This window comes from Arvicola amphibius, chromosome 8 (genome assembly GCF_903992535.2).
Source record: "Arvicola amphibius chromosome 8, mArvAmp1.2, whole genome shotgun sequence".
NCBI lineage: Eukaryota > Metazoa > Chordata > Mammalia > Rodentia > Cricetidae > Arvicola > Arvicola amphibius.
Window position 1 is genome coordinate 372,739 of NC_052054.1, and position 27,292 is coordinate 400,030.

Below are 27,292 nucleotides of genomic sequence, written 5' to 3' on the forward strand. Positions count from 1 at the left end.
TTATTTCACTTATCTGTCTATGCCTTGATGCTGAAAAGTTTATGACAAAATACATGAAATCAAGAAGAATCAAAGGCATGGGGTTAAAATGTTAAGACAGAATGAATCGTTTACAGAAACTGACAGATTCCAGTGAAGATGTGCAAGAGGAACTGGAGAGGTGAAATGGGGATCCAGCAAGAGGGTTGAAGCCATGATTGGCATTGTTTCCCAGGAAGAATGGGAGGGGAAAGAAGAAGAATCAGAAGCTAACTTTGTTGAGGTTCTGTCAGTTTTGCTCAGAAAAAGGCCAGGAGGAAAGACGAGTGGCTGCTAAGCACCAACTTTAATGACTGAAAGAGGTGAATGGACTTCTCAGAGTTTATTTATTGTCTGTTGGGAGGAGATCAAAGAGATGTTTGTATGAAGGCATTTATGAGAGACAGCTGAAAAAGTAATTACTGACATTTTCTACAGACAAAAGTTTAAAAACACAAGTAACATAGAATTTTACTTGACTTTTCATCCATTGATAATTCAACCACATTAGGGAACTGCCGATAATAAGTAATTGTTGGACCACATGATTAATAGAGAAATAATGAATATCCCATCTGCAGAGTAAGGAGATGGATATTTCTTCATTTTATATAAAGATTTGTAAAAAGCAGTTACAAAGTGCCTTTTATCCTTGTTAGGGATATCTGAGTTCACCTTCACAGCCAGAAAACACAATAAAGTTTTCACTTATCAGAGCCCCCTTGATTGGTGAATATATTTGGGGTTCTTGCATGGACCTGTGGGTTCTTACAGTTTTATATGACCAATTGCCCCACCCTATCTTAGAATTTGGACTCCAAGAGAAGCACAGTTTATTCTTTAAGAAATACTTTACAAGTCAACGATATCAGGGAAGGTTTAGCTCACAGGTTAATAGCTTTGATATAAGCTTGGAATTGTTTAAAGCTGGAAGAATTTGGCTGTTCTATTTTATAAGATTGGAGATAATGATGTCAGGCCATTTGGTCATTAAATATGTGTCTGTGAAAACTGAACTGATACTTTAATGGTGGCTGGCTGAATTCCAGAACAATTCATGTCTTGAAATTGATAGTTTAAAAATTTTGTTTTATGGGGTAGATTTTGCCAATGGCTTTTATTATGGTATTTTCTTTCAAAGTTTATCTAATTATTAGTTCCTGTTCTCCCATTTCTCTCAAACCTCCCCTCCAGGACTGAGATTTATAAAGTTGGTTGCTTGAAAAAAAATTGACACAAGATGTGGCTATGGAGTGATATGCTTTGTCTGTAAAGAGGCTACTGAAGTCCAGTGTCCAGTAGTCTTTGAGCCACTTCTCAAATGAAGAGGATGGGGGTGGGTCTTCTACAGAGAGTGCTGGGGTCTGAGACACCATTTTTTAAAAAATCATGTTTGTATAGGTATAGTTGTGCAGAATGCTTAGATTTTGCAAAAATAATGAGTAATTTTAAATGAATATATGTAGAATAGGAGAAAAGGTATTAGGTTAAAACAAACACAGGGAAGGTTTATATTGGTTACAAATGACTTAACTAAAAGATTTGACGATGCCAGGTTCCAGCAACAAGTAATTTCACAGCTCCATCTATTTTAGATGAAGTTTCCTGTAAAGGTTGAATCATAAGTAGACACTTAATTCAGTTCCAGCTGCTTATAGATATGCTTACATTAAGATAAAAGTCTCAAGCCCTTCCATTTCACACTGTAAACTATAATTTCCACGTACTTCCTGTTGTGACCAGAGTACTGCATTAGCAAGCATTCTGCTGACAAAGAACTATGCCTTTTCAAAATCTGTTTAAGGAGGAATATTAAACTGCATACGAAGGGATCCTATTTTCCCAAAAGTTGTAAACTGGAGACAGTCCAAAGTACAAAATAATAAATTCTTCTGTTCCTCTAAAAATACCTGGGTAACTTTGAGCTCAGGGAGAAAGTGCTCCCTCCTGTGCTCCTTATCCCCAACTCTGAGAATGTTCTATTTCTATTGAGATGGGCTTTTCTTGGATATGTAATATAAAGAAAGGCTTTGCTTCGTAAAAAGTGAGTATGGTAGGATAGACATCAAAATCTGGTTGTGTAGACTGTCTCCTTGCACTTAGTGCCTGTGAGGTAAGACAAGACAGGTGTGGTGCCAAGTGACTCTACAGAGACCCTAATCAGGTAGATGATGGGGAAGCTCAACCAATCACATCTGGTTAGGGTGTGGCCGCCTGAATCCCAGGTAGAAAATCCAGGAGATGCAGGCTCCTCTCTCTCTCTCTCTCTCTCTCTCTCTCTCTCTCTCTCTCTCTCTCTCTCTCTCTCTCTCTCTCTCACTCAGATTTTGGAACTCTCATTCTTGTAGTGTAAGTTTTTCCCCTCTTTAACCATTAAAGTATTCCTATCACTCTTGAGCTAACCTGGTTAATTTGTTACACCTCTCCCAGCAAAGTTTGCCCTCAGATTTAGGGATATCATTTAGGGGTTGGTTATAATGTATATGGTTGAGGGATGGGGGATGAATTTAATAGGCTCAGGGGTCCTCTTGAAAAAAAAGAGAGGCGATGGGATAATAGACTGGTTTTTGTGAGTTATTGTTTTTAGACAATTATATTGGTATCAATTCTTGTATATTGATACAAAGTTAAATTATATTAAATATTGTATGCATGTATGCTTCTACCTGTTATAACATTGTTTATGTATTGATATTGACCATATGACAGTGTACACTACTACCTCTGATCAAGACACTTATACATTGTTTACATTTGAAGGTCACTGTTCTCATTTATTACACAGTTGTTTATTGTCTTAGTCTTTAAGTTAGATAGGTATTGAGAATTATAGATCAATAGTCATCTATATTTGTCATATTTATATTTAGGCTAATCAGGTTCTTTAGATACATAGAGATTATATTCAGTATAGATAGTATAATCTTCAACCTCTTCAAAGAGCTGTAGAAAATGGCCTTTAATCTATCCTAGAGTTCCATAGTAGTGAGACACAATCACTTCTGGCAACACTGATCTACCCCGGAGAGAATGTTAAGCACCAAAGACACCACCTGGAGCCTTTCTTCTTGACAAAACTGGCCTTTGGGCAAAGAAATGCCTATACCTCAACCACTGACAGAGATACAGAGTATCTGTAAATGGATAAAACAGGACTGTCATATCCTGCCAAGATAGGGTAAGATAGTTTTGAAAAGTTTCTTGCCTTTAAAAATTGTATGTCAGTCATGTTAGGTCTTAGCCAAAGTTGGTTGCCTCAACATTGCAAATGAGACTTTGGGTGATTGCCCAGGTAGTCAGTTTTCTCTGCCATTTGTTACATATTTTGGAAGTTTCTCGATTGTACTTCCTGTTTACTCAAGTAATATTACTTCCCTTCTCAGATCTTTGATGGAGTTAAAGATTAGAAAATTGTAGTTACCCTCCTCATGATTTAGCTAAACTTAATTTCAATACATTATTTGGACTCCTTAAAATAGAATGGTTAGTAAAGCTTTTGTTATGCGTTCCTTGCTTAATATTGTTTATTGCTTGTAATTTTATATTTAGTATCTGTTCCTATTGTATATAGTTGTATTGGGTTTGGATCAATCTTGTTTAGACAAAAGGGGGGGATGATGGGGAAGCTCAACCAATCACATCTGGTTAGGGTGTGGCCACCTGAAGTCCAGGTGGAAAAACCGGGGGAGATCTCTCTCTCTCTCTCTCTCTCTCTCTCTCTCTCTCTCTCTCTCTCTCTCTCTCTCTCTCTCTCTCTCTCTCTCTCTCTCTCATTAAAGTATTCCTCTTACTCTTGAGCTAGCCTGGTTAATTCATTACACGTACAAGTTCCAAACCACCCCACACCAGTTGTTCTGCAATTTGCCTTTTCATTGTTCATCAGTGCCATCAAGCCTCTCACAACCTTACTCATTCTGTAACTTCAGGCAAGAAATTTGGCATTTAAAGATGTTTGTTTACAGTTATAATTAAAATGAGGTCACAGAGAATCTCTATAACCTTGGCATAATAGACTAGACCCTGTTTCCACAGCATATCTGCCTTTTAAATTTCAGTCCAGTTTCCTTTCAAATCATTCTTAACATTGACAAGTGTCCCTGAGCCTCACCTAATTCTCTTTAAAATCAGTTACTGTGTTGCTTGAAACCTAGTTGTTTTTCCACTAACGCATCATTTTCCATTCCACAGAAGTCATTTGTGATCTGGTCCCTTTTGACTACAGCACAGCAATCACAGTACTGCCTTCCAAATTTTCTGCATGACTTCCTCCTTTGCATGCTGTCTTTTTCAGTCTATCTATTCAACCAAATCTCCCTTCCAGATTACCTGTCCCAGAATACTGCCCTCCCCCTCAGACTTCTTGAAATTTGCTCATCATCAGTTTGCTACCCGGGTCTTTAGAATCTTCCTTCTGTCATAGGTTGGTTTGCTAGTCCTATCTTTCCAAACCCAGATGAGGTGATCAATTACAAATTGTATCTTAAAACACCGTGTATCTTTTCCCCGGTTACTTTACACTATTAAGCTTTTGGAAAATGGATGTAGGAAAAACATACTTCCCCCCCTTTATTTCTTAAAATAGGACAAACTATAGATTTATAGCAGTGTTTAAGACTAAATGGTCAAATAGTCATGGTCATTTTTTTTTATAGGAAGGCATCTATTGTGATAATCATACCAAGCAACAAATTTATATTATAAAGCATACTTTAAAGAATTACATTGACACTACTTTGATCATGTTATGAAATTGTGTGTGGTGTGCACATGTGCGTGCACTCACCTATGTGTGCACATGTGGAAGCTAGAGGTCAACACTGTCTTCCTCTATTGCTTTTCACCTTATTGAGGGTTCCTCTCAATGAAATGGAAACTTGCTGTTCTGGCTAAACTGACCAGCCAACCTGTTCCAGGGACCCATCTACCTGTGAACCCTCACCATCTCAGCACTGGAATTACAGACATGCAGTACAGTATGTGCTTTTCTACATGGGTGTTAAAGATTGAAATTTAGGTCTTCATGCTTGCACAGGAAGTACTTTTCTCAATAAAGCACTTCTATTTAATTTTATTTTTAAACAATTTAACATGTTTTGATGACATTAGTATCTACAATTTACAATACTAAAACAAGATACTTAAAAATATGATACTAAGTATCTTTGCAAATGCTATTTTTCTAAGTTCTCTGGGCTTTGGAGTTATTTTCACATTCTTGATTATCACACAGCTGTGAGGTTCACTGGACTCTGATTATTTTAAAATTTATTGAATTTCATTTTATATGCATTAGTATGAAGGGGTCAGATCCCCTGAAACTGGAGTTAGCAACAGTTGTGAGCTGCCACATGAGTGCTGGGAATTGAACCCAGGTCCTCTGGAAGAGCAGCCTCTTCATCACTGAGCTATCTCTCCAGCCCCCAGCTTCTCTGATTTTTTTAACCTTAACTATTTTAAGACAGTACTTCATATAGCAATGATAAATTGATATAGCCTAATGCTCTATTGAGAGGTTCTGAGGGACAAAGGACATGGATAGTAAGCCTCTGCCCACCCTGGAAGAGGCTAGCAAACCTGAAGATTCAAAGAGATTAACTGGGTATTTGTTTGTCAGAAAATTTACCAAGTACTTAGCAAAAAGAATAGTTAATTTAAGCTACACTAACCCTGTGATTGGTATACTCTATTATGGTTCTGAACTAACTTCAAAACCATATATCTGGTGAGATAACTCAGCATTTAAAAGCACTTGACTGCTCTTCCAGTGGTCCTGAATTCAATTCCCAGCAACCACAAGGTGGCTCACAACCATCTGCAATGAAATCAAGCTCCTTCTTCTGGTGTGCATGAAGACAGAGCCCTTATATACATAAAATACATAAACAACCCTTTAAAAAAGCCATCTATCTGCATGCTGAATAGATCAGTGATTACCAATACCAGGTTAGTATAAATCTAAGTCAACTGTATGGAAAAGGCTTGCTTAATGGGAACAAAGTCAACTATTCAAGAAACTGAAAAGCAAAGTTTCTGTCAGACATGTTTTGGTGAGTGTGTTTGGGTGGATACAAAACCTATCTACCTAATTTGGTCTGAGTTGTGGTAATATTAGAAAGGATCATAGCTTAACTATAAATCAAACAGGAAAGATAGTCTAATGAATTTTATTAACTTTAAGCTCTATTTTTTTCTTTTTTTCTGAGACAGGGTTTCTCTGTGTAGCCCTGGCTATTCTGGAACAGTCTGTAAATCAGTTGGCCTCGAACTCCAAGATCCATCTGCCATGTGCTACCATGTCTGGCTAACAGGGCCTTTCTACATAACTCTAGCTGTCATGGACCTTAGTAGACTGGGCTGTCTCCTGAGTGCTTAGAATTAAAGGAAGGCACTACTACCTTGGTTCTTTGTAAAAGTTTGTGTGTGTGTATACACACTATCATAAAAGTAAAAAAAAAAAAAATACTCTACCACTGAGTTACATCCCTAATCCTTTTTACAAATATTTACAAAAATTCTTTCATCCAGTCTTCATAACTCTATGATTGATACTGTCAAATGTTCCTATTTTCCAAATCACAAGAATGAACTGAAAGGCTGAAGGGACTTGATACAGATCTAAAACTGGAAACCCTAGACTATTTCCCACATGTGCTGTGCATCAAACAAGGTCTTGCACATCCTGATCCCCAGGAGTATTTACTTACAACATACAGATTTAATGCATTAGGAATAGGTATAGTTTTGCTTTTTAATTGTTGGCTACAGATATTTTGAAACATGTAGGTTAGAACTTGTCTGGAAAGGTACCCCTCACCCCCAATCTTAAAAATAACAAAAAAAACCCTCTTGCAATCAGATCTTGGTTTCCAAATAAAACAAAACCTCCAAAATCCAAACCCCTTATCACTTAGTACTAAAGCTTTAGTAGCTTCTATGAATCTTTGTCCAGTTAGGGTAAAGCCTCTATTTCTGATTTGAATTTGTTTGGTAGGTCACTTGAAATCTTAGACTATTAAGGGTAAGAACCATGTAAATCTGTCTTCTAATTTTATCAAATAGAAATGAGCTTTATATATAGTAGGTATTCAAGTCAACTCAGCCAATGGAGTAAAGCCAAGATGAAGTCATACACTTCTATTCCCAATTTGCTTTCAACACTTTGAATATATGAAAATGTATTCCAAAACAAACATTCTGTGGTCTTATTAAGCTGTCTTCAACATTAGTTTATGTTATAAAAATACTTTTGGCAAAGTATTAAAACGAAGTACCTCAGCTTAAAGAAACAACTAAAATTTAAAGCAGGACTATGTCAACACTTCCAAAATTAGTGTGACTTTCAAAGAAACTGTATCTGATATATTCCTATATCCAAATATTTAAATGAATTTAGATAACCATCTATTGCAAATAGCCAGAAGAATTAATTTCACTTAGGTAAAAGGGAATCTGATGTCTTTATCATGGAAAAACATCTATTGAATTTCTTCTATTTATCTCTAGACATTCTGTTGGTCACTGTTGGCACACACTGCCATCTGGTGGTCATTTCTTGAAGAGGCTCTTCTATTACTGGTCTGTTCAGGCAAAGTTGAAGACCTACATGCATCTCCATCCTTCTGAATTAGATTGTGCTTGAGGAATGAAACACGGCTTCTTTCCCGTACTAAATACGTGTTAATACTGCGGTGTTAACACGCATGTAAGAAAATGAGAAAGAGCATTTCATTCTTCATTCCTTTCTCCCACCTCCATTAGCCACACTGCTCAAACCTGAGGAAAGCTGAATTCTGGTAGGGCTATCTGAAGTTTCTTTCCCATGAACACACATTTAATGAAAGCAGCATTGAATAGACTGAAGGCTGATTATCCATTACTGACTTATCTCTACTAATGAAATCTAAATAAACAGAAGGGGTTAATTCACTCCAATGGCCAAATAATTGTATATTGTCTCATATAATCCTTAAACTAACTCATCAGTGACTGACTGAAGGAGAAAGGAAGAGAAAACTACAGCTTGATTTAAGTTGTTCTATTATTTATTACATGTAAAGTCAGAACCTGCATCTACCTGTTTAAGGTAGAAATAAGAAAGATACTAACAGTTTGCAAATACTGCTAATGAAGTTAAATTTAAGAAGTTATTTTAGATTTAACAGTTATTTGAAAAACTTAAACAGAATGCTTAGCAGAACTACTATTAATTAGTCTCTGGAAACCAACTTTTAGTTTAAAGAGGGTTTATTTCTATATATAGTGGCTTTGGCCACTGATCAAAGGTAGATAAATACAAAATTATCTTAAAAAAATATATATCAGGAATATATTAGTCTCCCCAAAAGCTGGCTGCTTCCAAACTAGATTTAATATTCTGCATGTTTTCCCTGCGCTGCTTGGTAAACACATTGGCTTCTCCTTTCTGTAGCCGGCGTCTGGTAGCTGACTTCTGCTGCCTTGTCAGCTGACGTTTCACCTTCTGCTTCACCAGCTCCTGGAAAGATTTTATAGTTAGTATCACTAATAACCATTCTGATAAGAAGCAGAAACTCATTAAAGTAAAAATTTACATTGCTAGTATCTTTCAAATTTACAATGTGGAAGATAAATTTTTACAGTAGCTAAACCAGGAGAAGCTGTTGGAAAACTTAAATACAAATTATACAGCCAAAGGGGTCAGTGTAGCGTAATAGTTTAAATTACAAATCACCAGAGTGCCACCTAGTGGTCATCATGAGCACAGAGGGGAAACCAAGATGAAAACTATTCTTTCTTGGTAAAAGACAGACATGATTTTGTAATTAATGACCTCACTCACTCAGTCAGTCAGTCACCCACAGCCTGGTGCCAAGATTGGCCTTAAACAGGAATGTAGTCAGATAACCTTGATCTTCTAATCCTCCTGCACTCACAACAGGTGTTAGAATTGGATAGCCACACCCGTGGTGCTGTGGACTGAAAACAGGACTGAGGGCAGCAGTCATTCACGGGAAGTCTTCACAGGGTTTCTAGAGATGCAGAACATCATCTCATACTTAATGACCAAAAATTCAAACCACTCATAGTTAAATGCCATAAGTACAAATCATGACTGAAGACTTAAAGAAAAATTGAAAATTCAGTTCACAATGATCTTTTCTTTCTCAACAGCCCCAATTCAGAACAATGTACAAATTCTACAAGGTAATTGTGTGTGTGTGTGTGTGTAAAGAAACACCTGGATACAACATGCTAATACTACGTGTTAGCAAGGCAATGGTGGTGCACACCTTTAATCCCAGCACTTGGAAGGGGGGGCAGGTGGGTGTTCCAGGACAGCTAGGGCTACACAGAGAAATCCTGCCTCAAAACAAACAAATGAACAGAATATATAGTTATTTTTGCAATTACATAAAAATGTATAAAAACACCTCTTTTGTTGTTAAAAGTAAAAACATTTTTCTATTAAGATATAGCAACATGTGTATTTATTAAAAGGCAATATATCTTAATCACTTAATTCTGTTACACTCAAGGACAGAATTTACAAATGACTAGTGGCTGTGTTAAGAGTTTATGTCTAGTTTTCAAAAGAACCTAGATTTGACCCCCAGCAATGTAAAAGTCCAATAAACAGAATGATCAAAGAGGAAACAGATTTTATGTTTATAATTTCAAGGATTTTAAGCCCTTTTGTCTTTGCACAAATCCCCAAATCATCACCAGGTTCACTGAGGCGACAAAGAGTTTTCCTCTTGTCATTGTAACAAAACAGAAGGAAAACAGCATGAGAAAAATTTCAAAAGAAGTTAGGTGTACAGCCTGTAATCCTAGCAGTTGAGAGGCAGAGGCACGACAATCAAGAGAGAAAGAAAGGGTATGGGGTGAGGGGAAACTGTGAGCAGCATATATTATATAAAAAATTATTTTCAATTAAAGAAAAAACCCAAAAACCACAGAGTCTGAGGTCAGCCTGGTTTGCACAGAAATCTTTGTTCATGGAGTTAGGCTGAGGGTCTTACCCCTCCTTAGAACACAGGCTCATATATTACAATTCACAGCACTCACGACAAAAAGACTTGAAGACTCTAAAACCATCAGCTACAAGAGCCTGGGAAAGAGAAAAGGACCAGAGCAGCTTAATAACGTCTTAAATATGCACAGACAATTGTATCTGAGCCACACAGAAGGCAATTACATTTCAAGAATTTTACCTTCATTGGTATAGCAAATTCTAAAGGTTTCTGAAAGGCCCCCGAACTATAATATAAACTAGTTAACTAGTTTTACTTTTATTCTTTTGTGTGTGCATACATGTACAGTATACACACACACACACCCTTGTTGTGTGTACACGTGCACAGGTATGCTTGTGACACGCTCACGTATGCTATCTTACTCCATCACTCCCCACCTTATTTTCTGAGATAGGCCACCTCACTGAACCTGGAGCTCACCAACTTGACTAGCTGGCCAGGATTATAGACACAGCCGCTATGCCTAGCATTTTAAGTGGACACTGGGGATACAAACTCATGGAAGCCTCTTCCCAGCTTGAATTTTTACTTTATTCCTGATAGCTCTCATCTAATACTATAATATTTCATTCTATCCAAAATAAAACATTCTAACTCATTAACGACATATCTGAATTTTAATAACTTTAGAAAAATGAAGTTATTTATCTTTTGAATTCATTTCTATGTAGTCATTTCATCTCATTTCTTCCCTTCTAAATGGTTTCCTTCATTGTTCACTGAGTAAATTATTTCTAAAACACTATCTTTAATATCACACAATTTACATAAATAGAAGAATCCAACACAATTATGACTTTAATATATGAAAAATTAGATATATTACTATTATTTCACTTTCTTAATGTTAGACAGAAAATCATTTTTAGAAAGTGCAATTAAACAGCACTCATCAAAAACATTGCCTAATCCCGAAATAAGGGGGTGGGTTGTAAATGCACAGTAGCTGGCCGGAGAATTGGGAAAGTAAGCAAACTCAACATAGTTTTGCTTGAGTCCCTACAGGAGTAATGACTTGTAAATCCTGCTCTTTCCAAATGTCAGGAATGAATGAATGAAATCCATAATCCTGACCACGGAGAGGGAGAACAATTCCTCCACAGGCCACTAAAAGAGGTTTGCTTTGTGAGGTGTAATAACCTCCAGACTGATTCCTCTTTCTGGGTAAGTCAGAACAAAGGGTGGCTTACACGCCAGAAACCTTAGTTGGGGATAGAATATTTTGCTCATTGTCCTGTTAAGAAAATGTCCCTTTTGTAAATTGTCTGCCAAATGTCAAAGGAGCCAACAAAACTTTGATACATTTAAAATTACCTACTTCCCAGAATGTAAAAAAGTGAGGATGGAACTCCTTTAAATTTCAGTCATATCGCTATGGCATTACCATTCTGCAAAAATCATATAACTTTCTTTGTTAAGAAAAAATCAAGGAGGGAAGGAGAAATGGCTCAGCAGTTAAGAGCGCTGATTGCTCCTCCAGGGACCAGGGTTCAATTCCAAGCACCCATATGGCAGCTACAAACTGTCTTTAACTCCAGGATCTCACACGCTCATACAGTCATCTGTTCTGGCAAAACAGCAATGCAAACAAAATAAAAGTAAATGAATTATCATTAAAAACAAACCAAATGAATCACATGGAAAAATACAAAATCCCACCTGGATCCAAAATACTTATGTCGCCTTATCCTTGGAAACTGCTTATTCCAGGTAAAAGTAAACCCTCGCCTCTCTTGCTAAACTTCTGAGTGCTGTTAATTTTATAGCATTAACATATGAGATCCAAGTATCTAAATGACCTGAAACTTTCACAATGCCTAAGTTCACTACTCTCCCTACAGCACTGGAACAAACAGCTGGTATATCTGTAAAACTTACAGGAGGAATTGTTGAACAGCTTAGGATACTGCCTGTAGATGTAATACTCAGGGTTCTTGTTCTATGCTGAGTAACACTCTTCATGCTATCTTCATCTCTAGAAAAAACAAAATTTAAGAAATACACAATTTATCTTCATTAAATTAAATTGTATATTTTGCAGTGAAGCTTATGATGAAATGCCTCAGAATTATATTTACTAAAGCAAAAAGTGAAACTACTTTAACTCAGTCCACTGTATTTAAACATTCATGAAATGCCTGACAAGTCACCATCGAACTTACCAAAGAGAATGTTTCAATAACTGAAATTTATCATTTTCCCACAATTCATTAGTGTTTTTCAATAAATGATATAATCATGGATACATCTATGCTTTTCAGTGCTCAATATTTTAATATAAACAATGTATAAGAAAACATGAACTTTTGATAGCCAGTATTTTTCTGGAACATCTATTTTTCAAACTTACATTTATCTTTCTGTATGAATGGTACATGCCACAGCATGCACGTGGAGGTCAGAGAACAATTTGCAGGAGTCAGTTCTCCCCTTCTACCATGTCGGTCCTGGGAATTGATCCCGGGTCATACTTGGCAGGAAGTGACTTTATCTTCTCAGCCACTGTCCTAGCCTAATACACATAGTAAGTGTATTAATAAAGCAAAACAACTTACCGTGTCTAGAAACAGTTCTATTAAGAGAGCTGCATTAATTCTAATTAATTCTATGAAGTCATTGGTTTTAGTTAAAGACAGAATTCTGTGACATTTAGTCAACAGACTATTTGGAATCACATCAATTGAAGAGACAAATTTGTTTCAATATGAAAAAACTAACTTTCATTTTACACAGGATGGCACAGCACAATTATGTCATAGCATTTGTTCTTTTTCAAATATGTTCCCTCATCAGAGTCAAAGAACATACTGATATCAAGATTAAAGGCAAAAAGAAAACAAGAATCTATACCTGAAAGGCCTGAACTCCTTGTTCAATGGCGACAAGGCAATCAGATCGGGGCACTCGTCCTCACACTCTTCAGAGTCAGCAAGGCTTCTCCACTCACTTGTCTGGCCGTCATGTCTGGTGTCATTTTCAGTACTATTGCTCTCCTCAGAAAACCCAGTAACAGAACTGTGGGTAAGAACCTGACTTTTCATTTCTTCTAAAGCTTGATTTAATTCAGTCACTTCAAAACTGGAAACATTAGCACTCTGCTCTGATAAACTGTCTTCCTTTATTTGCTTGAGGTCTCCAGATGAGAAGCAACAGTCGCCACCTGATTCATCTACTGGGTTCAGTTCATTTTCCATTTCTGACACACAAACTTTGTGTTTTTCTAATACTTCTTCATCAGAGAACGAGAAGTCAGATTCCTCTTCTGTCTCAGCAGTTGTATCATCTGGACCTACTGGATGTAGCAGTTCATCATCTGCTTGCATTTCTTTTGTGTAACCACTGGCAGAGACCTCAACGTCAAGAGAATCCTCCCTCCTAGGGAAAGAAGGTACCAGCATCAAATGACAAAGAAGATCTCTAAGATGAACAGCACCACTCTAATAAATGATGAAACTCTTAAGTGAATTCAAATGGCCTTCCACATTTTTATCTTAAACAGTTAAATTACTTAACTATGCAAATATAAGATATTTGAAGAATACAATGACTAAAAAGCAACATAATAATAAAAGGATTTTAGAAACCAGCTGATTTTTATTATCTTAGTAAATTAATTTTCAAAAAGGGTGAGAATTGCTTTTTAAGCCTAACATAATCATCATCATAGAGGCTTCATCCAGCAGCTGATAGGAACTCATGGCCAAACATTAGGTGGAGCTTAGGGATTCCATGGTAGAGGGGGAAGGACAGGGCCAACAGAATCAACTAACCAAGGTTCATAGGGGCTCACAGAGACTGAGGTACTAGTCAGGGAATTGTAGGGTTTGACCTAGGTCCTCTACATAAGTTATGCTTGAGTAGTTTGGTGTTCTTGTGGGACACCTAACAGTGAAAGCAGGGGCTGTCCCTGACTCTTATGCCTGCTTTTGGGACCCTTTTTCTTCTACTGGGTTGCCTCGTCCAGTCTTCACACGAAGGTATGTACCTAGTCTTACTGAAACTTGTTATCTCTGGGAAACCTCTTCTTTTCTGAAGTGAAACAGAGGAAGAGTGGATCTGGAGGAGAGGAGGGAGGGGAAACTGGGGTCAGGATGTAATATATGAGGGAAGAATAAACAAATTAATTAAAAAATAATTATAAATACTTCAAATAAAGGGATAAAAGAAAAAGATTGCTTTTTAAACAACAAATCTCAAACCAGGAAATATCTTAAAAGTGCATAAAACCAATAGAGAAATATTAACTCAAAAATATACATATTTTGAAAAAAAGAAAAACACAAGGATGGAGGCATGGCTCATCACTTTTCTAGTGAAGGTGGGTTGGTTCCTAGCACCCAGCCAGCTGCAGATCTCACTCTTCTGTCCTCTGTTGGACCTTGCACTTATGTGCACACATTATGTGTTGGTTAGCATGTTGTCAACTTACACAGGCTAAAAAGTCCTATGGAAAGAGGGAACCTCAACTGAGGAAATGTGCCCACTACCCACTACATTGGTCTACAAGCAAGCTTGTGCATTTTCTCGATTTATGATTGAAGTGAGAGAGCCCAGCTCACTTAGGATAGTGTTTCTCCTAACGGAGTGGTCCGGGGAGGTTTAAGGAAGTAAACTGAGCAAGCCAATGAGCAACACTCCTCCAGGGCTTCTGCTTCAGTTTCTGTCTCAAGGTCCCTCTGCCTTGGATTGCCCTGATGAAGGACTGTAACCTGTGAGCCAAATAAACTCTTTCCTCCCTAAGCTGCTTTTGATCATGGTATTTTATCACAAGTAAAACCCTAACCAAGAAATGCATATAATTAAAAATAAACAGTAAAATCTTAAGAAAAAAACAAAACACCATTTTCACTAAGATTTGACACCTGATTTCTTATAAATTTCTTATGAACATTTGATACAACATTCAAAATACAATGAAAAGAGTTGACTTCATAAGAAAATAAATTCAAATCCAAAAAGTTCAATTGTAGCATCTTAATGGACTGACAGCAAGTATTTTCAAATCTTCAAGTTTCATTTATGTACTGTAGAGCGGTGAAACTCAACAGCAACTATGTGTTGTGTGTCTAGACGTTATTTCAGACAAAAGAATTAACTTTAGAATTAAGCAAATAAATCTATCAAAGAAGTTAAATCATTATGGGCAGTACTAAATACAAACCTGATGTCACTAAAGGTTGGGTAGAGCTCACTTTCATAGCCAAAACGTTTCATGAAGAACTCTCTAATGCATTTAACATCTCTGTCAAAATACCTGTAAAAGTAAACATTTGTTTTTAATGCTATTTTTTCTATCTACTGTCTATTTATCTACTTCTGTACAGGACATATAACTTTTCCTGTGTCTACTTCTGAGTAAGCTTTGTGACTTTTTTTTGAGACAAGGTTCATGTATCCCCAACTGTCCTGTAACTAACTCTGTAGACCAGGGTGGCCTTGAATTCACAAGAGATCACCTGCCTCTGCCTCTCAAGTGCTGGGATTAAAGAATGCACTACCACAACCTGGCTTCTCTGATTTCTTAAAGTCCTATTTGAATAAATTGGTTCCATGGCTAAGAAAGCTTGATTTGAATGTTAAGTACAAATTCTTCTGCTTTCTTCATTGTAGTTTATATATTAGAGCTTGAATACACAAGATAAGCATAATGATAAGGTTTAAAATTGAATCTAAAAGATTCAGTATGGGGAAAATTCTAGTAGTTTCCATTATTGAAACAATTTACTGATCTAAATAGAAAACTGGAAAATTATGAATAAAAATGGTTCTATGATACACAACTAGAACCAGTTTTAGCACATACCATTCAGCATTTGGATGGGAAGTGGAAACCATCTGTGGAAAATCAATCATGGTGATGTGGTCATCTTTATCCAATATGAGATTGAATTCATTGAAATCTCCATGAATCAGCCCATGATTTCCCAGTTTGACTATTAGGTCCATAGCTTCATCATAAACTGATGAAGGGTCTTCAACATGATGTATCTGACACCTAAAAGTAAGGAAATTATAAGTAGGTTATTTGTACATGTTCATGATTTTAATGAGTATAAAAATGCACGTGCCTTTTCACTTCCCAACCTTCCCAGCTTCCTCCTCATTCTCATCAGATCTGTGTCTCAACCACTGAAAGACCACCCAATGCCACGGTTCTGTCTGTCTACTATTGCCACTCCTTTCTCACATCTTCCTTACAGTTCAACTCTTTTTAAATAGGACTCATTCTACCTTCAACAGATTTCCTTCCACCTCATGAAGAAAAAAAAAAAAAAACAAGATAATTTCTTCTATGCTTTTAGGCATAAATTCTTAGTCATTTCCATTTCTAGTCAGCTGACTTCTTTCCTTTCCTTGAAATACTTTCTTCACTTCACTATCATGCAGTATACCTTTCAGATTTTAGTCCTTACTATCATTAATTTCTTACTTATTTCACATTCAAATTAAATCTCAAAATAATTCATGTTGCTACCTGTGGAACATACTGAGAATTTGAGCATTTTTCATTTTCTTTATGAGTATTATTAAAGATATTATCATTGGCTGGACTGCTATACGTTTCCTAACTTTATTCCCTGACTATTTCTTGGATCTGACTGTTCACATTTCCCTCCCTCCTGCCCACCCCACCTTAGTCACTCTGGTTTGTTTTCTCTCCAACCACGGCTGTGAACACACAAGGACCAAAGCCCTTCCTTTACCTGGAATATTGCCTTAGTTTCCTAAGATTCCACCCTGTGAATGACACTTTCCTATCTTATATTAAACAGGAATTTCCTATCTCCAGCCTCTTCCCTGATCTTTATCTGATGTAGGTGGGTCTTCTGTTTTGTGTTGATTTCATTGGTTAATTAATAAAGAAAACTGCTTGGCCTGATAGGTCAGAACATGGGTAGGCAGGGAAGACAGAACAGAATACTGGGAAGAAGGCAGTGAGGCAGATGCCTCAGGCAGACACCATAGCTTTCCTCTCTGAGATGGATGCAGTTTAAGATCTTTCCCGGTAAGCCACCACCTCATGGTGCTACACACATTAATAGAAATGGGTTAAGCAAGATATGAGAGTTAGCCAGTAAGAGGGTAGAGCTAACGGGGCAAGTCGTGTTTAAATGAATACAATTTGTGTGTTGTTATTTTGGGTGTAAAGCTAGCCGTGTGGGAGCCAGGCGGGACGAAAAGCAGGCCTGCCCGCAGCTCCTTTAACATTTATCAATAGAGTTTATTGATATACTAGATATACTATGTATTTCCTTGTTCAATTTGAGGGCAGGAACTTTTTTGTTCACTGTTGAACTTGAAAGTATATAACAGATTCTTCATAAATACTGAACAAACCAATTCATAAATAGCAGAGACGATGAACTGAATAAAACTGAGTTTTCAACATATTTTTTGCCTACCTCTTACATTCCAAAAACTTAGTAAGTTTTACTTAAAAACATGAACTTTAAATTCATTTATTAGAACCTATGCTTTCAAGCTTAATGAATACTTACAGGGGATAGCCATTAATAAGTTCCATGATCACTGCATGGCGATTGTAATCAATTGGTTTAGGAACTGGAAATTTCCTCTCATACAATGCCTAAAATGTAAAAACACGAAAAGCTAATAAAATCTGTTTTTTAAAAGAAAAGAATGCATTTTTATACAAGGCTTTCCAAAGTTTTAGTCAACCTAAGGGTATTAAATGTAGTTTACTTACTGCAAGTATTAGTCATACATAAAAATAAATTTAAATTTCTTTGAATTAATTTTCCCTCTTAAATTGTATAATTACTATATATTCTGTACTGTGATTACGGGGAAAAAAAGGTTTATAGTCCCTTAGAAAATTTCCTTTCTGTTTTTAAAGTTCCTATCACTTGTTGATGTGTGCTCACACTATTGCAATAGAAACAATTTTTGATTTTTCTGGCTTAAGAAGTCAGTCATTCTGAAGGTTAGGCATTTTAGTCTATAATCACTGATATAGTGCTCTAGAATACATGATGTGATACAGTAAGCAACAAGTATACACAGATGCTACCTTAGACCATTCAGACCTTCCCTCTCTGATATCTGGAATGCCAGTATTTCTACTATTCCACTAGTGGTCCCTCTCCTAACACCATCTTTACCTACGGACCAGTATCAGACCAGATGCTTATGCAAATGCATAATTTTAAAAGTATCTACAGTGGATGTAAATATTTTATTTCATCTTGAACCACTTTTGTATTTTTGTTGCCCAGATTTCAAAGTATAGCCAGGTCAGTCACTTCAGAACCACCTATACACAGGGCTCACATCCACTCGTATCTTGGCCTATACTTGATCTTCTGCAAAGTCCTTTCCTTAAAGTCACATCCATCTTTACACATCCACTCAATTCCCATTCACTTCACCATATCTTCCTCTTCACGTTTACTTTAACATATAAACTTTTCTTTGTGTCTGTTATCTTCCCAACTTTAAATCAGTCTACACTAACTATTCAGTCCTTTACCTTGTATTACCACAGTATTTAAATTTAAAAGCTTTCTATTCAGCCACTACTTTCTGTGAATAGGAACTGAAATAGTTCCCAGAAATTTTTGTTTGTTTTTAAAGAGTTGTGTATTAATACAGACCAGTTTTAACAAGTCTTGGCAGCATGAGAACATATTATAACCTAGGTCATATAAACATTTGTCTAGAACAACAGTTCCCAACCTGTGGGTCGTGACTCATTTGGGGGCTGAAGGACCCGTTCACAGAAAGCCAAATAAGACCATTGGAAACACAAATATTTGTATTACTATTCATACCAGTAGCAAGATTACACTTATGAAGTAGAAACAAAAATAATTTTTTGGTTGGGGGTCACCACTGCATGAGGAACTATATTAAAAGGTGGCAGCATTAGGAAGGCTGAGAACCACTGGTCTGGAGTTTATGTTACAGTGCAGCTCTCAAGTCACAGCTTTACCTTAGTCTTTTCCTTTTGGGAAAATATCAATGCATTCAAGAGCACCTATGTGCAACCCGGTTCTCTTTCTGTACCTTCAATCTGAATATTCTTAAGAAGCATCCACTACTGTTTTGGAGGAAATAGCTAATGATTTCTGCCAAGATGCTTCCTTATAGTATAAGAAAGAAAAAAGGTAATCTACAGTATCAGAATTGCTTATTTATACTGCCTTAAGAATTCTCCTACCACTTACTAACAAATAAAGGATCAGATTAAATAAACTATTCAAAGAAATAGGGCTTCCAAGCAGCAGCTGCTTTCACACTACAGTAATTCAAAGCAACTAAAAAGAATTTTTTTGTTGTTGTTATGTGGAAATCAAACACATCAATCAAACAAAAACCCGGGCCATCTGGCCCAGAGGGTAAAGGCATTATATAACAGACCTGCCTTCCATCCCAGAGACTCATGATGGAAGAAATAAGTGAATCCTGCAATTTATACACACATACATATTAAAATGTAAAATAAAAACTAAAAACAATGAATAAACTCTAACAAATTGTACTAGACAGAATAACTACATCATTTTCTATTAAACTTAGTCATTGATAATATCTAAGTATTAAAGATATTTTTAAAAATCTATGTGGCACTTATTTTTAAAGGTAAGATACCATTTTATTATACAAATATGTAAATTAATATTTTTCTCATTATGTTAAAGAAAAATACTAGTCATTTTATCTGAAACAAAATTTCCAGACACTGCTTTCAATAAAAAGGACATTTATATAGTCAAACATAAATTTGCATAACAACAAAATGCCTTCATTAAGGAAGCTATAAGAGGAGGAAGCCACCAGGAAAAGAACAAAATCAACGGAGTTCAAGTGGACTTAGGGACTGAGTGGGGAATCATTAAGGTCTTTGTAATGGTTGATTATAATGAGCTACAGGTTAACCTTTTTCATTAAAAATATACCTTCATATAGGCAAATTCCTTCATGGCAGAGAGACGAGATAAATAAAGCCAAGAAACAGTATGCCTGTGCTTATGGTAATCACGCTTGTTTTTCAGATTTCTAAAGGAGGTTCTTCCTAGTCTGTGAAGCTTCAGTGCAAATTGCTGCCCTTCTTCATTTGCAACAATGTAAATATCTAGAGCAAAAATTGTAAAAGCATTGTTAGGACACCGTAACTACAATGGTTCAACAGTTTATCTGTCTTCATTGTATCTGCTATCTTTCCTAATATTTCTTGTGTAAAACATTTCATATCCTAACTGACAACCCAGAATCTGTTCATATGTTTCACTGTAAAAGAAAGCAGAGATGTACTTAGCCAAAGGGTACTACTGCTTTCAAAGATGCACAATACTTACATTTATCATTATGTCAAAACAATCATTCAGTTCATCGAAAAAGCATTTCTAGTGAAACTCACTGTGCTAGGGAGCCAACACAGGCCTTGCATACAGCAGGCCAGTGCTCTATCCTAGATTACATTCTCAGTCCAAGAAAAGGGATTCAACACCTTCTGTTTCAACACATTCAGTTCAATTGCTTTTATGACCAGTAAGTTAGAATTTAATTCTGCAAGTAAACTAGTGATTTTCTTACTAAGTAATTTATCAACTATTAAAGTAAGTTATTTGTAATGCTGACATTTAGAACGTTCTAAGTACATTCAGAAATTTTAATAATTTATATTAAAAATAAGCTACCATACCTTATTGACAGAATATAAATCATTACACATTTCTGAAACTTGGTAATAATAAAATTTATACACTTTCTACCCTGTTATGGACTGAATGGTGTTCCTCAAAATTCCCCCACTGAAACACTAAACTTTAATGTATCTACCTAAAGAAAGGAACTTCCATTACTACTCATAACTAAGAATAAATGAAACTCAAATCACTACTGCTCAGAAACTGGTAAAAACCAATCAAAGAGCAACCATTCCACCGTAACTCTGTACAATAATGAGAAAGATACCTGCTGGCAGACAATGTCAACAAGAGTAAAGAACAGACAAAAATTAGGGCATAAGATCCTGAGTAATGTTTACTTTCACCCTTGGCTACGATCTCATGTGAACACAAAAATAACTCCAAATACACATAAATGGAGCTGTTCTTATACAGAAAATTTCTCAGATTAAATAAGAAAGTCTTAGCTATGAGATATCAACAGAAAATTATCTGAAATGTGGATTTGAAATAAGATTAGATTTTATTATACTTTTCTATTTTTGCAATGTTAATGCTTATCATTTTACTATCCAATTAATTTTTTAAATTAATTAAAAAATAAGAATGTTTCATAACAACTTAGTTTTCATAACTGAAGTATTTACAATAGTTAATTCATAATTTAAAATTCAAAAGTAACGACTGAAAGAAAAAACGAACAGGAAGGTTATGTTACCCAGAGGGATAGTCACTGTGTTTATACATTCATATTTCATCTCCCCACTCAAACTTAGTATTCTGTCTGCACTATTTCTTTTCACTTTTTTGGGGAGGGTTGTTGTTTTTTGAAGAGTTTCTCTGTGTAGTTCTGGAGCCTATTCTGAAACTTGTTTTGTAAACCAGGGTGGCCTTGAACTCAAGAGATTTGCCTGCCTTTGTCTCTCCTCTGTGCCACCACCGCCTAGCCTAGCATTACTTCTTAAATACATACCACAACTTAAGATATAAATACAGAAGGCACACTAATCATAGAGAGTCTCATAGGTTTTACAGTAGGTTTCTTAGTAATTATTTCCAAGTTTAATTTTGCTTCCCCATACATTATATAGAAAGAACTAACAAAAACGATGTACAGGAGGCTACAGTTCAAAGACTCATCTTCTGTCTTTATTCCTGTCCCTCACCTCTCACAGAGGAAACAAATGTATATACAATATTTAAAAATCTTTGGTTTTGTGTTGCTGGGACAGAACAATGTACCTGTGGCACTGATACTTACTATCTTCTATTACTTTCTTTTGAAATGCATTTTTAATTATTGCAAATGTATACTTTATCAAATATAAAATAAGAGCAAATACAATATTTACCAAAGATGTACGCTATTAAAAGAATATTAGGGCCTGAAGTGTAGCTGAGTGGCAAAACATGTGCTAGCATGTATGAACCCTGGAAATTCTTGGTATTACTAAAATGATAGTAATGGATTTATGAAGGTAATTATACCCTACTAAATTACTGTTAACAAATACAACAAACTGGCTTAACGATCAACTTTCTGACTTACTGTTTACTTAGACTATGTAACAAAATGAGAATGTTTTCACAAAGTAAAATAAAAACTTAAGCAAAGACAATTCTTTCAACAATACTATTAATACATACCTGATTCTTTGCCAACACCCATTTGGTTTCCAACAGACTCAACTACCTGTCTAGAAGACAGTGTTTTCAAAGCTAGGTAATCATAACCAGCATTTGTCAACCGATAGCCCTGGACAGCTGGACAAAAATTAGATAAGAACATCATTTAGTTGTACTGCAGCAACAAGATACATCGACTCAAGTCAAGCATTAAAGATCAAAGTCTTAGCAAGAGAAAGATAAATTACCCAAACTTGTAAATTCCCAATTTTTTTCTCTACTACAGAACTACTTAAAGTGTGATTCCTGTATGGACATCAGTTTAAGGGTCTGTGGAAAGATATGCACATAAACACAACGGTATTTAAGTTCAGGATATTTTATATTGACCTGACCATGAATTTATGCCTATTTTTTTATATAACCATTATCCTCTTTCCTTTTTCCAGTAACTACTTTCTCTTCTATTAATAAAAGATCTCTGGCAGGTTTTTAAACCTTCAACCCTCATCACGGAAGGCTTGAGAAGAAATGCTCTAGAGACCTGCGAGTGGATGTATTTTCCAAAGGTGATGGTAGCTGTATGACTATCCTCTTTGCTCTGTAGTGTGGTCTTGCTACTTTATCTGCCCTCTTTGATTTGAGTGGACTCTGTGATTGTTTTTGACCAATTCAATATGTCAGGTCTTGGTTGTCTAATCAAGCAACCTGTACTTCATGCCCTTTGAAGGTTGGCTCAATAGAAAGCCAATTAGCTGAAAACTGACAAATAATGTAGCATAAAATACTCACTTTTAGTACGTTCCCAAGCTATAAGTTTATGCTTCACTAATTCTCTCAAAACTTTATTACAGCCACCATGTTTCAGACTGGCTATAGAAGCAATCAAACTGCAGGGAACAATTTCATGGTTCTTCATGCCCATTTCAACCTGAAATTAAAGGAATCATTATGATGCCATAAGCAACACGAAGCCTTGTCTACTAAAACTTTGCTAAGATATTAGTCTCTTGAAACTTTCCCAGCTAAGTAGATCTCTAGCCTCAGAAGTGTAGCCTAACAGAAACAGATAGCGAGAAATGTGCTGTTAAGCAAAATATAAGCTATAAAGTATTAATAGGCATTAACATGGTTATACTGTCACTAGATAGAATGATCTTAGGGGACTGTTGGCCAAACAAAAAGATTAAGGCACTATATGACTATAATTCTACAATACAGTTATTTTCGTCTCCACCTAAATTCCTTCTTAATAAATACAGTTAATCACTGATACTGTCTCTTAACTTCAAGAGTAAAAACTTAATTCTTGAAAAACACATGGCTGATAATAAAATACTTAACACCTAAACACCTGTCTTAAAAGCTACAGATATTCCAGATATTAAGCATAATTGAGATCATTGATATAGAGGCAAGGAAGTTCACAGAAAAAGGGCGAGGAAGACAACACTGGCAGCATCCATCTGAGCCTGGAATGTTACATCCAATACTAGGTAATTTCTTGGGGACCTTAGAAATTATGGAGGAAAAATCTGTTCCTCTGAAGGCTCACCATAACTAAGCAATTAGGACTTTTTAACTCATTTTTAAAGTTCTGTTTCTGCTTCTCCAAACTTTTAATACACTTCTTGACTACCTTATTTTTGTCAGACATTGGAAAATAAGTGCACGTACTGAGAAGATATGGAAAGTCATTATTTTAAAATACCATTTAAAGAATAAGTGTAAGTTAATTAAGGCAGCTATCGGAGAAAGTGCATGCCAATCTTATTATGGATCTTGCATTCGACAAATTTTTAAATGCTACCTACTAAATACAAATTCCAAAAACCTTGACTACAAAGGCTTAAAACAATACATGAACCAGACAACTCACATTACATATCCTATTATGTAACTATGTAACAGATTCTTCTCCTTACCAAAAGGAGACTCCTAAACAAAAATTGACTTCTTATAATCTTAGATGTATGTCCTGATCTCTGTGCAATGAGACTAAAGCTACACAATCAAATTTTGTTATTTTCCCAAATAAAACATTCACTGGCTTCCATATGTAATGTTTACTAGGCCTGAAAGGGCAAGGGTCTACATGATTTGGTTCTCAAGTTTTCCATGTACATCTTCAACTATTAGACACAGTCACACTGGTCTTTCCTTTGTTTGAAGACTTTTGCATCTCTGGGTTTTTGCTCTTTTATTTCCAACTCTCTCCAAGGACACTTCTGTAGGTAATAGACCCCCGATTTGGGGTTGGCGACAGGACACAAACCAACTTTGTCGTTTGATTAAAATAGGGGTACTCTTGGATTTAGGCAGTCTCTGTCACTCACTATACAACTCAAAGACAGTAGTACCACCTTCCACCACATGCATACTTTCTATTTTATCCTTCGTCACCCTCACGATCCTTATTGCTTGATAATGACATTATTAACTTTCTTACTGGATTACTTGACGTCGAAGGGTATCTCCCCGTTTGTTTTGTTTGTACTCTGTTGAAGAGCCTAAATTGTTACTAAAACCGGACAAGCGTGTTTTTCTGAGTGGAGACATTACGTGGCTTGAGGCTATTACTGGGAACCTGCCAGGCCTCCCTCAAAGACTCTGCCTAGTTTGGAGGCCAAGGATCACTGAAGTTTCCGGAGCAGCAGAGACGCGAGAGCCTCTGAAGCAAAACGAGGAGCGGTAAGAAAGGTTTTGCAGTCTTTAGGAAAAGAAACCTTTTTCCACAAAAGCTTAGTGAAAGTCAGACCTTGGACCCCTTTACCCAGATCGCAGACTCGGCCACAACCCACACACCAGGGTCCTCACGCTCAGCTTCCGGCGACTACAGAGGAGCAGGAAGAGGACGCCGCCGGGATGGACAGGCGAGGAAGGCGTTTTTCTTACCGCGGTCAGAACCCTGAAGTCATCGCGGCTCATGTACCTCAGCTTGGCTACATTCACCTTCCCCATGCTTGCCGAGCTCCCGCACACCCAACACGCTAAGCAGCTGGGTAATCTCGCGTGCTTTCCGCGGGCTGCGGACCGGCGCAGGCGCTCTCTATTTGTGGTTCCTATTAGTAGGTAAGAACTCGTGCTTGACTGGTATTGAAAACTGCTCTATTTTCTGGACTTAGAACAGAAAAAAAAATCACCAAATAGAGATTATTCAGTCTTCTTGTAGTTTTTTTTTTTTAAACACGAGCCTAACCTCGCGAGTTGCAACTGTTTCTCATACTATGCCACGTCACTTTTCAGAGCTGCCAGGACCTGAACCGGAAATGGGGCTCCACTTCCGGAAGCAACAACGCTCAGGTTAGGGGAGGGGCAGATTTTATCGCTTTGGGTCACGCCTGCTTTTAGAGAAATAATTGTCTGCCGTAAAGTAAGGGAGGGAAATGGCCAAGCCGAGGCTCCAGGCCAGCAAAGCCCCTGGAAGGAAGGCGACAGGGCGCCGCCCGCCGGCCTCAGCTGTCCCCGCTGAGCTCTGGTTAGCCGAAGCTGTTGTCCTTACTTCTGGTGCAAGCTTCTAAAGGAAGCTCGCGTTTTGCTGTTTCTGGGGGTCCAGGAGAAATGGAAAGACTTTATGGGAGACTTGCAGCTCCTCGCTGCGCGCTGTGCCTACCTGTCACCGTGGAGCTGTACCCAAGACAAGGATGTTTATACCGTACCTTCTTCACGACATGAGCTGCTTAACAGTGTGGCCGTTCAGTATTTGTTTCTGACTTCACGAATTTTATTTTAAGCCTCCAAGCAGCAGATCTTTTGGTCTGCTCATAGGTTAAGCTTGGGTTCTACATACTGTCTGTCGTCTAGGGTTATGATCTGCTTTATCTTTGACGAGATTGCCAGTCATTGGTGTGTAATTGGTTTTTGTTTGGGGGGGTATTATATACCAACTTGACGTTAAGTATTAAGATTTATATACTTTCAAGTTCTTCCCATAACCCACTCCTTAAGAACCAATGTTTGCTTTCTTCCTTTTCGAGAGTGGTGCTAGTATGTTGTTCCATCCAGAACGCTAGCTCTTTCGCAAATCAGATGCTAGATCTTAGAGGAAGGCTATGGTGTCCAATGTCTTTACCGCTAAAGTACTCATGAAATCAAAATAGAAAAACAATCCTCTGTCATCTCTGTGCCCCTACCTTTGGGGTCTTTGTACTTGAGCACAGGACTCTAATTGGGCTTAACTAATTAAGCCCTAACTAAATCCACTTAATGGAATTTTTCTTTCTGTGGTAACACTAGAAAATGTAAAAATGCCTGGTGGTGGCGGCGCACACCTTTAATCCCAGCAATTGAGAGGCAGAGGCAGGACGATCTCAGTGAGTTTGAGACCAGCGTGATACACAGAGCGAGCTCCAGACAGGCAGTGTAAAAACAAAAAGTTTGAAGAAGCTACATTGGTTGTCAGTCTTTCTCTTTTCAGCATTGCTTCAGAAAGCCACCACCAATTAAGTGGGTTTGGATCCAAGTTCTGGAATAGCAGGGGGGATCAGACCAGATTTCTCAACTTTTCAGTACTGGGTTTTTTTTTTGTAAATTTCTTTTTTTAAAAAATTATTTATTATGTATACAGTATTCTGCCTGCATGTATGCCTGCAGGCCAGAAGAGGGCACCAGATCTCATTACAGATGGTGTGAGCCACCATGTGGCTGCTGGGAATTGAACTCCCGACCTTTGGAAGAGCAGGCTGAGCCATCTCTCCAGCCCTCTATTGTTTATTTTTAAGTAAAATTATCTCAGTAATAAATGTATTTATGAGTAAGGGATTCAAGTTCATTCTTCCTCTCTCATCATATTGACTTAAACCAGTGGTTCTCAACTTTTTTAATGCTATGACCCTTTAATACAGTTCCTCATCATGTGGTGACTCCCAAGCTTCAAAGTATTTTTGTTGCTTCTACATAACTGCAATTTTGCTACTATTATAAATCGTAATGTAAATATTGTTTTGAAGATACAGGTTTGTCAAGGGGGTCATGACCCAC

General features: G+C 36.9%; 1 protein-coding gene across 3 annotated transcripts; it reads right to left on the minus strand.

Annotated features, from left to right (window-relative positions):
- Positions 1-8,038: 8,038 nt before the first annotated feature.
- Riok2 (RIO kinase 2) lies at positions 8,039-25,297 on the minus strand. 3 transcript variants are annotated; one of them, XM_038340320.1, is made up of 10 exons: positions 25,208-25,297; positions 23,105-23,243; positions 22,334-22,450; positions 19,955-20,130; positions 17,534-17,622; positions 15,838-16,029; positions 15,196-15,288; positions 12,885-13,409; positions 11,913-12,009; positions 8,039-8,512 (listed from the first exon to the last, which is right to left on the minus strand). In XM_038340320.1, the coding sequence occupies exons 1-10, from the start codon at positions 25,271-25,273 to the stop codon at positions 8,348-8,350; spliced, it is 1,659 nt and encodes a 552-aa protein (XP_038196248.1). In that variant the 5' UTR covers positions 25,274-25,297; the 3' UTR covers positions 8,039-8,347. The 3 variants fall into 3 exon arrangements, with proteins under 3 accessions (XP_038196248.1, XP_038196247.1, XP_038196249.1); XM_038340319.1 differs by lacking the exon at positions 8,039-8,512 and having other exon boundaries at positions 9,106-12,009; XM_038340321.1 differs by lacking the exons at positions 8,039-8,512; positions 25,208-25,297 and adding an exon at positions 25,071-25,196 and having other exon boundaries at positions 9,106-12,009.
- Between the last annotated feature and the right edge of the window lie 1,995 nt (positions 25,298-27,292).